General features: G+C 34.0%; 1 protein-coding gene across 7 annotated transcripts in view; it reads left to right on the plus strand.

Annotated features, from left to right (window-relative positions):
- UBR2 (ubiquitin protein ligase E3 component n-recognin 2) overlaps nt 1-16,496 on the plus strand; it is a 106,110-nt gene that overhangs the window by 38,244 nt on the left and 51,370 nt on the right. For 5 of the 7 annotated variants that reach the window (XR_012496600.1, XM_019738383.2, XM_019738385.2 and 2 more), the window contains exons 8-13: nt 2,319-2,439; nt 4,227-4,334; nt 4,717-4,805; nt 5,936-6,034; nt 16,144-16,307; nt 16,397-16,496. Coding sequence is in view for 6 of the 7 variants with exons in the window: in XM_019738383.2 (XP_019593942.1) it covers nt 2,319-2,439; nt 4,227-4,334; nt 4,717-4,805; nt 5,936-6,034; nt 16,144-16,307; nt 16,397-16,496 (681 nt within the window). In the remaining variant the exon portion in view is untranslated. Of the gene's footprint in view, nt 1-1,759; nt 1,870-2,318; nt 2,440-4,226; nt 4,335-4,716; nt 4,806-5,766; nt 5,866-5,935; nt 6,035-16,143; nt 16,308-16,396 lie in introns of those variants that run through there. The other 2 variants (XM_019738387.2, XM_019738384.2) reach the window with 2 other exon arrangements.

The following is a 16,496-nucleotide window of genomic DNA, read 5'->3' on the forward strand; positions in this document are numbered from 1 at the left end:
CAATATTATAGGTCTTTAAACATTATATAACAATATTGATACTGAATGTATTATACTACAATGTGTCTTTTCATGTCAATATTGTTTCTAGGTTTATCTGTGTTGACATGTACCTGTAAAGTATGCCATTGATGGCTATACCATGATTTTTCCATTCTCCTGTTGATGGAGTCCTGCTGTGAACAATATTTTGTCCCCTTGTTGCATATGTGCAAAAGTTTCTCTAGAATTTATACCAAAAATGGAATTTCTGAGTTGTTAAGAGTATGAGCATTTTCAGCTTTGTTAGATTTTGCCAAATTACTAGCCTCCAAAATGATAGTACAATATACATTCCCACCAGCGGTATAATTTTAGCCAATCTGATGTGTATGAATGGCATCTGGTCAGCTAAATTTGCATTTCTTTGATTGCTAAGTATCTTATTTCATGAATTTATTGTATTGGTCACTTAAGTGTTCTGTTTGTGAATTTCCTATTCGGACCCTTTACCTATATTTTTCTGTTGGGTTGTCTTTTTTTTTTTTTTTTTTTTTTAAACTTATTTATAAGTTAATCTGAATTTTGATATTCTGTTGCAAATATCTTTTCCCAATATGTGACTTATTTTAAGTTTGTTTCTGGTGCCTCTCATTGAACAAAAGCTTTAAATTTTAATGTAGCAAAATATATCTCTTTCTTTGATTTGTTACGTTGTGTGTCTTAGGAAATTCTTCCTTCTTGTCTGGACATAATTGAATTTAATAATGCATCAGAAACTATACTGTGGTCGTGTAAAAGAATATTCCCATTCTTAGGAAATCTATACTGAAGTATTTAGGGAAAAGGGGACATGATGCATATAACTTACCCTCAATGGTTCTTTTTTTTTTTTAAAGGAGTGTGTATGTATATATATATATATGTCTGTGTATGGAGAAAGATAATGTGCAAATGATAAAGCAATTGCAATGAAATGTTTATAATAAATAAATCTGGGTAAAGGAAAGGGTATATTTTTTTCATTTTCATTGTTGCTTTGTAATTTCTTATATGTTCAGGAGTGTTGTTTCAATTTTTCCTTTTTTAAAAAATTAGTGTTTGTAATCTCTGGTGGTGTTTGCATAGATACATTCAGAATATAGAATAGAAAGACCCAAACTAGATATTAATATGAGGAAAATCTAGGAAACTGCAGGCACATGCTGAGGAGGAGAGCTTCTTAACCAAGGAGAGATTCTTAGAACCCGAGGAATTAGAAAATTATTTCTGACACACATTTTTTTGCTCAATAAAAAAAGCATAGCAAAATATTCCATAAACACAGTAGACAAATAATAGATTTGAAAATTTTATTTCTAACACATAGGGTAGACATTTAATGTTTATGATAAACAGTATTCATAGATTATCAAGTAGGGAACAAATATAACAACATAGAAAAATGGTCATAAGATATGAAAAAGTAATTACAACAGAGGAAATGTAGGTGGTCTATATGAAATGAGACACAAACTCAATAGTAATCAGTAAAATGACAGGATTTCATACCCATCAGAATGGAGAAATTAGAGTGATAAAATAGCTTGCTGGTAGAGATTCAGAGGATAGGATACTTGTATCAAAATAAATTGCCACAGCATTTTTGGAAAACAGTGTAGTAGCATCTATTAAAGTTTTACCTCTCCTAGTAATTTATATATCCCATAGAAATAAGCACCAGTAAGTGTGTGTACAAAGATGTTTAGTACTGCTTTTTTTGTAGTCACAGGAGACTGAAAACAAAGGGAATATGAATGCCCTTCTCTAGAGGATGTTTGAATAAATCCACACCACAGAATATTACGAGTCATTAACCAAAAAAATCGGTTAACGCAGAGATGCACAAGAGTATGTATAGTATCCCATTTTTGTAAATCAAAAATCTTTATTAATGTATACATATATAATATATAGAGATGGAGAAAATATGCAAAGATGTACTGTGTTAATGTGGGTTATGGAAATAGGATAAATGGGGGGAGGGTAGAAAGATGATCCAAACAAAAAAATAAAAGGGGGGAAACATGTTAAATAAGTTTTGATAGACTTAAGTAGACGTTTCTCCAAAGAAGATGTATGAATTGCCAATAAGCACATGAAAACATGCTCAACATTACTAATCATTAGGGAATGCAAAGAAAACCACAATGAGATACCACCTGTGCCCATTAGGATGGCTATTATAAACAAAGTAAAAATAATAACAGTTTGTAGTTAGATGAAATGAAAATACTAACTTTTTTCTATAAAATAGCCTTTTAAAGTTTGTTTTTTTCATCCTGCCATTTCTTTTTAAGAGAAATACCAGTAGACAGACAAAGCCACTCAAAGTTCAAGTTATGCATTCGTCTATTGTCGCACATCAGAATTTTGGTTTGAAAATTTTGTCTTGGCTGGGAAGTGTTATTGGATATTCAGGTAGGTTCATAAAAGCTTGTGCTTAGTGACTTTAAAATGCACTCATATGCCCTTGCAAAACTCATATGCCCTTGCAAAACTGTTTTGGAAAAAATATCAAGTGGGATAATATTTTAATGTCACATTTTAAAATATAATACCTTCTCAGAATATCTTTATGCAGAAAAACCTGTTTCCCAAATTTTGCCCATAGGATTTTTCTATATGCATACAACAATTTTGTGTTCAAATAAATGCAGGAAACATTGGGTTTTAACAATTAAATGACTTTAATATGTTTATAAAATCTAAATCTCACAAACTTGATTAAAGAACCATTTTTTTTCACAGAGCATCCTTTGGTCTCTGTTTTGCTTAAGAAGCTGGAAAATGCTACTGCAAATAAATCCTAAATGGTTAGCAGCTTAAAGGATGAAACACTAGTGTTGATATCTTTGTTTTGACTCCTACATCTTTTGGTTCCCAATAATTTGCAACTCTGAAAATTTGTAAATTTGAAGTTACTGATTTAGTTTTTAGTTTTTCCACAATCTACAAATTAGATAATCTGTTTAATGTAATGATGACAGAATTAAGAACCCTCATGTCCAATGCCAAAAATACAAGTTTGGTGTATAACACTAAAGAGTAAAATAGGAATAGGTCAAAGCCATCTGTCATGCTGTTCTTCAGGCAAGAGAGGTGGTTTGGATAAATGACATTCTGATATTTACTGTAAAGAAAATTTCTGAAACATGTATTGAATGGCTATTAGAAAGAGCTTTGCCACCCTGAACTGACAGGTAAAAATATGGAGGTGTGGAAATGGAGAACATGTTTGCTTGCCTTATAAATGTCTTTTCAGTTATTTTTTTTACCTCATTTTTTTAAGTTTTGGTGTTTTCCATTGGATACCTGTATGCCACGTGTTGTGCTACAGTAAAATTACTCCATTTTTTTTTCTGATTATTTTGCATGCTTGTAGAAGACGGAAAAAATGATTTTTAATTATAAAGTAATAAAACAAAAGGTTTTAAAGTTTTGGTTATGTTAATACTTGCATTAATATTTAAAGAACTTTTTTTTTTTTAAGTTTAGCATTTAGAGGATGTAGGAATTTGTCTTCAAGAGCCCCTCACATAGTACCCCTTTGCCCCGAAAATAAGACCTAGCCGGACAATCAGCTCTAATGCGTCTTTTTGAGCAAAAATTAATATAAGACCCGGTCTTATAATTTAGGTCTTATTTTCGGGAAACACAGTAGGTACACATAGGTAGGTACACAGTGAATTTTTATTGAATAAATGAAGAACATTTTGCATAGCATTAATAAAAAGTGCTGGTATATAGTATATCTCAGAGATCATGCATTCTTTTAAATGGTAGCACAATTTTATATTATATCTACCTTTCAGTTGTCATGGGGTATATATAATTTTACTACAATATGATTTAATTAGCATCAGTGCCTGAAAAATAATGTTCGTTTCAATGGTTTTTGGAACCAATGGTTTTGGAACTTAGCTCTTCAAATTCTTTACAGCATAACAGGTCACTGCCTTTCTGATAGACATGTATTTTGATGTTCTGAAATTAGAGTTGGTGTATAATGCAAGATTTGGAACTTCTCTCCCTTTTTGTGAAAATGTTAGTAAAATATTTATTTTAAATGTTTACTTTTTCTGAATAAATTTGACCTTTAATAACAGGTACAATTATAGATCCATTTGAACATTTCTACTAAAATGTCATTTTATTTTAATGTTGGAAGTTACTATTTTCATGATTACTTTTCTTCCTGTTTTAAGATGGCCTTCGCCGAATTTTATGTCAAGTTGGTTTACAAGAAGGGCCAGATGGTGAAAACTCTTCTCTTGTGGACAGATTGATGCTTAATGATTCCAAATTGTGGAAGGGTGAGTCTCTTAATTACTTTCAAGGTATAGAGGAACTTACATAGGTAATTGGGATATTAAAAGTTGTGTTTTTTCTTTGGGCAGGTATTTAATGTATTTATGGTTTTTAGAATTAGCACATGCAGTCTCGGTCTTTAAAAAAGCAGACAGATTGTGGGGTCCATGACCCAAATTAAATAGCCTTTATATTTTGTTAGAAAACTATATTTAGAAAAGCTGATTTTTTTGTTTGTTTTTAAGAAGTAGATTACAAATATTTTATACTAAGGAACACAAGTAGAGTTTTGCTCTGAAGACTTACAATTGGTCATGTAAAAACTTTGGAAATGTAATTTAAGCTTGTTTGATACGTCTTTATCTTAACATCTGCTTTTTGTAAAAGGTGCTAGAAGTGTGTATCATCAGTTGTTCATGAGCAGTCTACTTATGGATTTGAAATACAAGAAACTGTTTGCTGTTCGATTTGCAAAGGTAACTAGTTTCTCAGTTTTGAAGATTTAACAAGATAGATTATATACAGAGGACCACTAGCCCATGATTATATCGAGGCTTTGTAAAGTTAGCAGCTAATAGTAATATGTCATTGTGTTGATTTTAAATTCTAGGAAACTTCAAAAATGATCTTTTTATCTTTTATCAATAGAATAAAATTCTTAACAGTGAGGCTTTTCTTGTCCATCATCTGCCGTAATAATATGCATATCCATCTATACAGTGTGTGTGATATGAAATGATAAATGGAGAATTTAAACCTAATTCATTGCGAATTATGGTTTTATTCCTATTAAGATTTGTATAAAGAAGGGATAACTTTAGATGAAATGGCATGTATATTTGGATGTGATTTACGAATCATGAACTCTAGGTTGTTGACATTGTTCAATTATGTTCTTCCTTTTTACCAGCGTGATTACGCTAACTACCTATTTTTTATTTATTTATTTATTTATTTTATTCACCTAAGTTAGGAGTTCTTAACCAAGATAATGTGTAAGAACGTTTCAGGACCTCTTTCAAGATACATGTGTTTGTGTTCTATTCTCAAACCGTCTGAAGCAGATTCACCACAAATGGGTCCCACGCATGTGTACTTTGAAAGAGCCATCAGTGATTCTGATATGTATCCAGAAGTAATACAGGTCTGGTTCCATCAGAGACAGTGTAGAGCTACGTGGTTTAACTCCACCTCTGTACGGCGACATCCCAGGATTTTAGTAGCTGTTACTCCTGTTTCAGCTCATAAACTGCCATTTGCGTTTGAGAAGATTGTCTAGTGAATCAATATTTATACTGAATTTAATTGGTAGAAATCCTTCCAGTTGTCATTCCTTATAGTTTTACCTTCTTGACTCCTCCAACACTGACTTTTCATTATAACCCTTAAACATTTGGTCAATGTGGATTAGAGGTGAATCTCCCCCTTGTTGTTTAGAATTACCAGCAGTTGCAGAGAGATTTTATGGAGGATGATCACGAGCGAGCAGTGTCCGTGACTGCTCTGTCTGTCCAGTTCTTCACCGCACCTACTCTGGTGAGTAGTGCTTGCATTTTCTTTGTAACTGATAGTTGGTACTCCTTGCCTTTTTTTGCCTTCTTAATAGAACTATGAGCGTTTGCAGAGTGATTATGTGACAGATGACCACGACAGAGAGTTTTCAGTCGCAGACCTCTCGGTTCAGATATTCACAGTTCCTTCACTTGTAAGTACTGAAAGATTAAGAAGAACATTTTTGTTTTCCATTAACAGAAGTAAAGCCTTAAAATAATAAGAGAACTAAGATCTGTATATTCCTGAATAGAATAATATTTTATTAATGGGCGATCAGACTTTAGACACCTACAACCATACTAGAATATATCCTCGAATAATGTAATCTGGAAGGGAAAAGTCATTTACCTTAATCTGTACTTTCTCATCTTATTTTGTACTTTCTCATAGTACTTTCCTGAGGTTTTGAACCAATGAGTTAAAATTAAGCTGATTGGTTTAACAAATTTATCCATTAAAAACAGGCAGCATATTATATTTAATTTCACATTTTGAGAAGCCCCTTTCCCCCTAAAAAGGAAAGGGGTAGCTAAGGCGACTGAATCATGATTGTTAGGTAGTCTTGTGCTAAGTTTCACTAGTTGCTCCAGAAGCATCACTGTTTTAGTACGATTCAGTAATTAAAATACATTTCATTTGTTTAACAAAAGTTTATTGAACACCTGTTATTTATTGGGCATAGTTCTAGGCTTTGGGAATGCAGTGGTGAACAAAAATAGATGTGGTCCTTGCCCTCAGGGAACTTAAAATAGTGGGAAAGACTCACACAAATGGTTAATTAAAATTAGAATGAAAACTGAAGAATTTGGTTGTTTTGAGAGAGAATGATAGAGATCTGACCTTTTCCCATGTTCAAAGAGGGATTCTCTGAGGACCTTTATTCAGGTTTGTGAAGGGAAGTCTATGCAGAAGGACCAGCACTTAAGTCCTGTAGGAGGGATGTTCCTATGGGCAGGTATTTAATGTATTTATGGTTTTTAGAATTAGCACATGCAGTCTTGGTCTTTAAAAAAACAAACAGATTGTGGGGTCCCTGACCCAAATTAAATAGCCTTTATGTTTTCTTAGAAAACTGTATTTAGAAAAGCTGATTTTTGTTTGTTTTTAAGAAGCGGATTACAAATATTTTATACTAAGGAACACATGTAGAGTTTTGCTCTAAAGACTTAAAATATAATTGATCATATAAAGACTTTGTAAATGTAATTTAGGCTTGTTTGATACGTCCTTATGTTAACAAGTGCTTTTTTGTAAAAGGTGCTAGAAGTGTGTATCATCAGTTGTTCATGAAATGAGACCAGAAACACAGGCATGGGCCAAACTATAGATTTAAGAGTATTCTACAGTTATTTTACTAACAAGGTATATTCTCTATGGAGTGTGTGTGTTTTCCCCAGGTTACTTTTATGTCCGAGGATGTATTCTAGTACAGTTGAAGCTCTCTGAAGTCTATTTTTCCCATTAATGAAATATTATTATAGGCCAGTTAAGGATTTTTGGTTTTTATCTTAGGAGCATGGGAGGGCATTGAAGAGTTTGAAATGGTACTTACATGATCACATTTGTGATTTTTAAAAGGTCATGCTGTTTGTAAGTTTGGAGAACAAATTGGTGGAGGGCAAAAGTGAGTGTGGGGAACCTAATTAGAAGCTAATGCGGTGATCCAGACAGGAACTGATGGTAACTGGAACTGGGATTGTGGCAGTGGATATGAGAGTCGTGAGGGATATTTAGGCAGTAAAATCTATAATAGAACCAGCCAGATGTTGCCTTTGAGGGATATTGGGTTTGGTGAAGATTGGTTTTAGGGTTTGAGGGAAAGGTATAAAGATGATTCTTTGGTTTCTAACTTGTATCCAAGTGAATGAATGCTGTGCCATTTGCACAGGGAGTTTTGGAGAATGAATAGGATTTGTGAAGAGGGAGAATAGTGCTTTCGATTTAGTCGGGGATAAGTTTGAGAAGGCTCTTGAGACAATCCCAAGTGTATTCAAATCTGTGTTTCTCTCCTCCATTCATCTTTTTGTTCTTTTCCATGCCAGTACCCAGTTTTAATAATTTTAGTGTAATATTCCATTTTGATATCTTACAGAGCTAAATCTTTCATTATTCTTTTCCAGAATTTTCTTAATTATTTTTAGGCCTTTTTTTAAAACATGAACTAAAATCAGTTTGTCAGTTTCCCAAAAAAAAACCACACTAGGAATACTGAAGAGGTACACATATTTATAGATGATTTGGGAAGAACTGATATCTTTGCAATATTGAAGATGCTCATCTAGGAACATAGTTTGTTCTCATTTATTCAGTGCTATTTTATGCTCTTAGTAAAACCTTCATAGTTCTCTTGTTATGGAGTCTTATACATTTTTAAGTTAAATTTATCTGTTTTATATTTTCGATGTTGTACAAAATTATTCACATTTTAATTCTGGTTATAGCTACTTATATAGGAAAATTACTGATTTTTATATATCCATCTTGTGTCTGTGTGGCCCTTTTATTAACATTTTTTCTAATATTTTGTGTTCATTCCTTGGAATTTCTAGTAATCTGCAAATAATTTTTTTTCTAATATTTCAATTATTTTTTTGTTTCTTGTCTGACTCCTTTAGAAACACTAGAAAATTAGTGTATGTATTCATTTATTCAAAACATATCTATTTAACACCTTTATTAACTAGTCACTGTTTGGGGCTCTGGGAATAAATACAGGAGTGAACAAAACAGACAAAAATCCCTGTTCTATGGAATTTATAGTCTAATTGGGGACAGGTTCACAAACAAATATATACTATTTATTATGAATCAAGTGTTGGTAAGTGCTATGAAGTATAACACAGGCTAAGGGGATAGAGAGTGACAGTAGAGGGATCATATTTCATACCAGGTTATCAGAAAAGGCCTCTCAGAGAGATGGTTTGAACAGAAACCTGAAGGAAGTGAGAGAGTAAGTGGTGTGACTAACTGGTGGAAGAGCCCCCTGGGCAGAGGGAATAGGAAGTACAAAGTTCTAAGATGAATGTGCACTTGGCGTTTTGGAAGAAAGAACCCAAAACAGGTTAGTGTTACAGAGTGAGTGTGGAGAATGGTCAGTGAGGTCATTGAGTTTGGGGGTAGGAGTGAAGGTGGGAGTTGGCAGTGCCAGACCTCGAAGGCCATTGTAATAACAACTTAGGTCTTTTGTCTAAAGAAAGTAGAAAAGCAGAAATAATAAGAACAGAAGTTAATACAAGTAAATGTACAAAAGGGAAAAATCAACTAAAAATTGGTACTTTGAAAAAACTAGAAAAAGAGGTTAGATTGCTAGAAAGACGACTTAGAAAAACAGAAAATTTAAAATTTAAACAAAAAACTACAGATCTTACAGATGTTAAATAGAAATTAAGACAATACTAAGACCAACTTAATAAACTTAGAAATGTGGATAAAATAAATAAATTCCTAAGAAAAACCACAGGTTATTAAAAGAGAAGTAATAGAAAATTTTAATTAGTATATAAAAATCTTCTCACAAATCCTCAGGCCCAAATGGCTACACTGAGGAATTCTTCCAAATATTTAAGAAAGCGATAACACCTGTTATATCAGAAGACAAAGAGAATGTACTTGTCGATTTGAGTCCTCTGTAATCTTGATACCAAAACTCAACAATGCAATTACAAGAAAAGAAAAATACTGTCTACTCTCTCACAAATGAGTTTACACAAATCAAATCAAGCAATATAGAAGAAGGATAATACATCACAATCAAGTTTGGTTTATTTCCTTAGTGCAAGAATAGTCAACATTTGGGGGGGAAAATCAACTGGCATAATTCACCATATTAACAGACAAAAAAAAAGGGGGGTAAATCATGTCAAATGCTTTTCCTGAATTCATGAAAATTAAACACTCATGATTTAAAACAAAAAAATACCTCACAACAAACTAGAAATGAAAAAGAACTTTTTTAATTTGATAGAGTACCTGGAAGCAAAACAAAGTAAAAACTGAAAGCAAACATGTTTAATAGTGAAATATTAAAAGCTTTTCCCCTGAGGTCAAGAATGAGAAAGACTTTTTTTAAATTATTATTTATTTATTTATTTATTTATTTATTTTTTTAAAAAGATTTTATTGGGGAAGGGGAACAGGACTTTTATTGGGGAACAGTGTGTACTTCCAGGACTTTTCTTCAGTCAAGTTGTTGTCCTTTCAGTCTTAGTTGTGGAGGGCGCAGCTCAGCTCCAGGTCCAGTTGCCGTTGCTAGTTGCAGGGGGCGCTGCCCACTATCCTTTGCGGGACTCCAGGAATTGAACTGGCAACCTTGTGGTTGAGAGAGCCCACTGGCCCATGTGGGAATCGAACTGGCAGCCTTTGGAGTTAGGAGCATGGAGCTCTAACCGCCTGAGCCACCGGGCCGGCCCCATGAGAAAGACTCTTGCTTTTATTCACCACTTGGTGACTGACATTCCTTCTATAATTTCTTGAGATATTTAGATCATTAACTTTCAGCCTTTCTTTTCTGATAAGTTCATTTAAGGCTTAAGTTTCCATCTAAGCATAATTTTTTTAGTTACATCCCACAATTTTGTTATGTCATATTTTCATTATTCAGTTCATAAAACTAATTTCCTATGCGATTTCTTCTTTGATCCATTTTTTCTTCTTTGTGATTATACTTCTTAGAAGTATATTGCTACATTTCAAAACATTTGGACATTTTCTAATTATTTTGTCATGAATTTCTGGCTTAATTTCACTGTGGTCAGAGAACATACTCTGATTTCAGTCCTTTGGAATTCGTTGAGCCTTGCTTTATAGCCCAGAATGTTTACAGTTTTGGTAAATATTCAATGTGGACTTGAAAATAATTGGTTGCAGTATTTATATATGTTACTTAGGTCAAGTTTGTTCATTTTCCTTATGTAAGTCTTTTATATACATACTGATTTTTTGTCTACTTGTTCTTTCAGCTGTTGAAGCATGTTAATAGTCTCCCTCAATGATTGTTGATTTGTCTTTCTCCTCAGTTTTTGCTTCATATATCTTAAAGCTATGTGATTGAATGCATACAAATTTAGAAATGTTGTGCTTTCCAGATAGAGCGTTTTTATCATTATGAATATCTCTTTTCAACTCAAATAATATTTCTGACCTTGAAGTCTAGTTTATCCGATACTATAACAACAACTGCTTTCTTTTGGTTAGTATTTGCATAGTATGTCTCTTCCATTGTTGTATTTTTAACTTTTCTGTACCCTTATATTTAAGTTATTGCTTATAAAAAGCATGTTTTTGGGTTTTGTTGTTAATCCAATCTGACGCTCTTAATATTTTACTTAGATTTCTGCTCATTTAATATAATTACTCATATAATTTGGCTTTATCTATATCACTTTATGATTTTTTTTCTGTTTGACCCACCTGTTTTGTTTCTTTTTCTCTCCTTTTTACCTTCTTTTGGATTAAATGTTTATTATTTCACTTTCCCCCTTTGTTGTTAATTGTGTATTCACTTAATACTTTTAAGGGTCTCTAGAGCAGTTTTACTCAATGTGAGTTAATGAAAAGATAAACAGTTTGTACTAGAATGCGAATCACCACACTGCTGCTTTCAGCAAAAATCTTGCTATGAAACAAGTGTCAGCTCAACGAAACTGTTGTAAATAGTTGATTTACGTTCTTGTGCAAACTTCTCGTCACACCTGGCAACAAGCAGTTTACAGGCTGCTGGTCTATGGACCATGCTTTGAGTAGCACTGCTCCAGACGTTATGGCATGCATCCTTGACTTACCATAGTCAAGCCATGTTTCAGCCTCTCAAGGGTGGAAGTCTAGGCTCCCCACTCGGCCTTTGCCAGTGTCGGTGGGGATGGACCCACAATTTGTTTCTGTAGTGGTTGGCTAGAGTGGAGGGATTACTGTGGAAAATTTTCTGTCCTGCTAGGTTACTCCTTCTCTGTGGCCAGAGAGAGCAGGCGTTTATTGGGGCTTTAAAAAAAATTAAAAATCTGTGCCCATTTGGCATTTCCAGGTTACCAGCTTCTTCAGCTCCATGTCTGGGATGTATGAGTTGGGGGGGAGGGAGAGAGAAACCTCTTTACCATGTCATTCCTTCTATTCTGAGGTCCGTAGCCAGTGTACCTTCTTCTTTCCACCTTTCAGAGTCTTCTGGTGTTTCCTTTGCATGTGATGTCCAGAGTTGTTAGTGGTACTTAATGGGAAGACAAGAGAAAAGTATTAGGTTGGTACAAAAGTGGTTTTTTTAATCAAAAAAGGTTAAAAAAAACTATGGTTTCTGCAATTTTGTAACCTTTTAAACTGCAATTACGTTTGCACCAACCTAGTGCATCTACTCCATGATCCCTGAACACTGAGGCATAAGTTCATTTTTCTTTTTAATAGATTCCAGTTTTCTGATGAAATTCTCCATCTTTTCCTCAATTTCCTGAATATGTAAATCTTAGCTATTTTAAAGTCATTGTCTGATAATCTGATAATGCCATTATCTGGATCATCTGTAGTTCTGTTCCTGTTGTTTGATTTTTTTTTTTTTTTTTTGGTGGGGGGGTCTTTTACCCCTTTGGGTTTTCAGTCCTTTGGAATGCCTTATAACTTTTTACTGACATTTGTCTTAGGTTCTAGCAGTTTTACTATGATTTACCTAGGTGTGGTTTTCTTTATATTTATAGGTATAAATTGGAGTTAGTAGATACTAAATCTCCAGTCTGGTGCCTTTCCCAGTTTTGGAAATTTTGGAGCCATTTTCTCTTCATACATGATTGTTGCCCTATTCTCTTTCTCATTGCCTTTTGATAGGACATTGTTTATTTAAAAAATCTTAGACACTGCATGACATCTTTCTCCCAAGATTCCCCTCAATGTTGTTGGACAAATAGAGTGAAGCTGATCACCGTAGTCCGGTCAGAAATTGACATGACTCCATGTTGTTTTGACAAGACTGTCTTACTCTGATTCATCCTCACCCCTGGGACATAACCCTGGAAGGGTTTCCGGTTTAGAACCGGAGTGTTCACGAGAGTTCTACCATCTATAGGGTCCTGAACTCCAGTCGTGTTTCCTCAGTGTGGTAGGACTGCCACATCACTGTTTGCTCTTCTTGGCTTTCTGCTCTTGTTAGTCTTCTGTCCTGCATAGCTTCAGAATTTTGCAGATGTCTCGAGGGGAAAACTGGAAGAAAGTTGGACGTGGGTCCCACCCTTCTGCTCTTACTGGAATCCTGGACTTATCAACACCTGGGAATGGCTAAAATCACGATAGGTTTTTCTCCTTGTTAGTATTAGCATCTCTGTCACACTCCTGGGATCTTCAGTCCCATCTTGCCCTGCACCCAGGAGAGTACAGTGCTGAGGGAAAAGCAGTTGGCGAATGTTGGCTCGCCTGTGCCATTCCCCTTCTCTGTGGTTGTAGCCCCTCAAATTATTGTTTCCTCAGCAATCGCTAATGATGCCAAACTTTTTTAAAATTGACCTTTTCTAGTTGTTCTTGGTAGAAATGTCAGTCAACCTCAAGCTACTCCATCATGGCTGGAAGCAGAAGAGTGCGTGTATAGTTTATTGAAAAAGCACCATTAGTAATTCTTATACACATCCCTAGTTAAAAACCACTTGCCCTAGATATTAGTGAAATGTTTTATAGCAGTGATAGAATTTCATTTATTGGTATCTTTTGAATCAGAATTATCTTACAATTAACCCAGTCTTTATTTTTAAATAGTTTGGTCAAGGACGTACTAATAATAATTCAAGTGATTAGAGTACCTTACTTGTTCTAATTTATTTTATTCATTATGCCCTCATTATAGTCAGCATTATATGCTAATATGTGCTCCATCATGTTTAATTGAACTAAAACCATGTGCACAGGCCATTATTACTCAGTGAAGTTTTTCATACTCTTAGGGGAGAATTTGGTCCACTTTGAGTGTTAGATATATAATGAGCCTTGTAACACAAAATTGAATATGAATTACATAAAATGAATAAAAACTATAATTAAGTAGCGGGGATTTGTTTTAAAGCAAAGTGAATTGTAGGCATAAAAATCAAGTAATTTTTTTAGGGTGGGTGATAAGTACTAGAATTGTGTAATAGTAATGTTAGATATTTAATGTTGAAAATTACCTTGAAACAAGGTTAGCAACAATCTGGGCATGAGGTCATGAAGCCAAGCACTTAAAGTTTTTTATTTTTATTTTCTCTTGTAACCTTGGAAAAATATGGTTTCTTTAGTTATCTTTTTAGAAGTAAAAATGCCTGGATAACTTCCCTACTTAATGGGACAGTATTAATGGGCCACCCTATTGATTTCTTTTTATTTGGCACCCAGTGGAGACAGAATCTAATCCAGACGATATAGTGCATGAACCATCTCTTTGAACATTTATCTGAAACTGAAATTCTAAAAAGTGCCGTGGTTGATGAGATTCACATTCCACCAACATTAAGTTTTCTCTCTGAATTTCCTTTGCCTGCCTTTTGTGAGTCTTGCTAGCAGGCCCTACAGAGTTTTTCCTTAGGTTAGTGAAATTGCATTATACTCACTTAACTTCCTCAAAATCAACCAATATAGCAAACGAAAAACAAAAAGGAAAAAAACACCTCCCCTCCTTCAAACTTGACCTTAGTCTTCACTATCTAGGAAAATTAACAGCTGTTAATCAATCCTGTTGACTTTTGAGCTTCTTGGGGCCTAAGTCCTGGCAATATGATGATTATTTAAGTTTTTCAAAGGTATATTTAACTATATAGATTTTCTCCTTTTCTGATGACCTTAGAACTTAATCTCTACATTAGAATACAACTTTACCATATTCTTACACTTCTGTCTTTTGCATTTTTTTGTCCTACTTTTTGATGCAACTTTTTGTATTGCTAATTAATTACCTGATACTGACTAATGTAAGACCTGGTTAAATAGTCAACCTGCACCAATAACAACCTGGAACCTAGTTAGACTATAAAAGTGAGGGGAAATCCATGATTTTTAATATCAGAGTAATAATGTGGTATTCAGAGTATTATTGGACCTTCTGATTTTACTGTGGAGCAGAACAGGAAGTGCACATTGTTATGCAGTAATGTTCAACTTCATTTATACTAAGATACGCAAAGTAAAACCATCAGAATGGTAAAGATTAAAATGTTTGAAATTGCATTGCATTATTGAGGACATGAGGGGAAAGGCACACATTGTAAATGGGCATATAAGTTGGTAAGCTTCTTTGAGGGGACAGTTTGGTGCTGTTAGTCAAAATGTATAATGTACATATACTACAATGTAGTCATTCCACTTCTGGGAAATTACTCTGTCCGTATCCTTGCAGCTGTACACAGTACATATTTGTTACAGCATCTTTTGTAGTAAATAGCATAAGAGTGGGAAAAACCCAAATGTCTCACCAGTAAGGACCTGGCTACATAAACTATTATAGAATACCTGGTGATAGTTAAGAAGAATGAGGGAATTTATACGAACTGATAGGGGACAATCTCTAAAATATATTAAGTAAAAACAAAGTGCAGAACAGTATTTATAATGTGCTATCCTTTGAGGGGGAAGATAGATATAATTATACATATCCATATTTATATCTACTTAATATCACTTTATCCATATAAGTGTTTATGTGTGTGTATACATATATGTATGTGTATGTTTTTATTATTATACACACACAACCCCTGGAAGAATATGCAAGGAAACTGCTAACAGAAATCGCTTTTGCAAGGGGGATCTCAGGAGCTAGGAGACTTCCTTGTTTACCTGTTATTTTTGCTTCATCTCAATGTATTTGCTTATTCAAAAATACATCTATACATAGAAACAAATAAATCTCAACTTAGGAGGTTAAGAGGAAATACAGTTTTATACTGAGTTCTACAGAATCTGTGATATAAACCTCTGGATCCTAGAATAATTATACCATACCATTATAGGTGTCTAAATGTCTCAGTTAAGGAAAATTTGCAGCCTGGTTCAGACCCCCCACCCTGAATTGTCTTTGAATAATGAGCCTTGGATCTGTCTCCTAACATTCTGGCATCTTTCTCCGTGATACAATTGTTGCTTCATACAAGTGGCAATTGGAGTAAGTAATTGTTATTTAGAAATACACAGTAATGCACTTATGATATTAAATAGTTGTGTTGAAAAGGTTTAAACTGGAAAAGCTAACCAATATTGGTGACATTTTTTTTAGCTTCTTAGTTAATAGGTTTTGATTACCATGTACTCTGATACACTTTGTTCTAGGCTCGGATGCTCATCACAGAAGAAAACCTAATGACCATTATTATTAAGACGTTTATGGATCATTTGAGACATCGAGATTCCCAGGGCAGATTTCAGTTTGAACGATACACTGCTTTACAAGCCTTCAAATTTAAGAGAGTGCAGAGCCTTATTTTAGACCTCAAGTAAGATTCTGTTTAATTATCAAACCAGTTGCAACTTGTAAAATGTTAATGTTTATCCATGTATTCATTGCTATTTTTGTCTTGTTCAGGTATGTGTTAATTAGCAAACCAACGGAATGGTCAGATGATCTGAGGCAGAAGTTCCTAGAAGGATTTGATGCCTTTTTGGAATTACTCAAATGTATGCAG

The sequence above is a fragment of the Rhinolophus sinicus genome, linkage group LG05, assembly GCF_036562045.2.
Source record: "Rhinolophus sinicus isolate RSC01 linkage group LG05, ASM3656204v1, whole genome shotgun sequence".
NCBI lineage: Eukaryota > Metazoa > Chordata > Mammalia > Chiroptera > Rhinolophidae > Rhinolophus > Rhinolophus sinicus.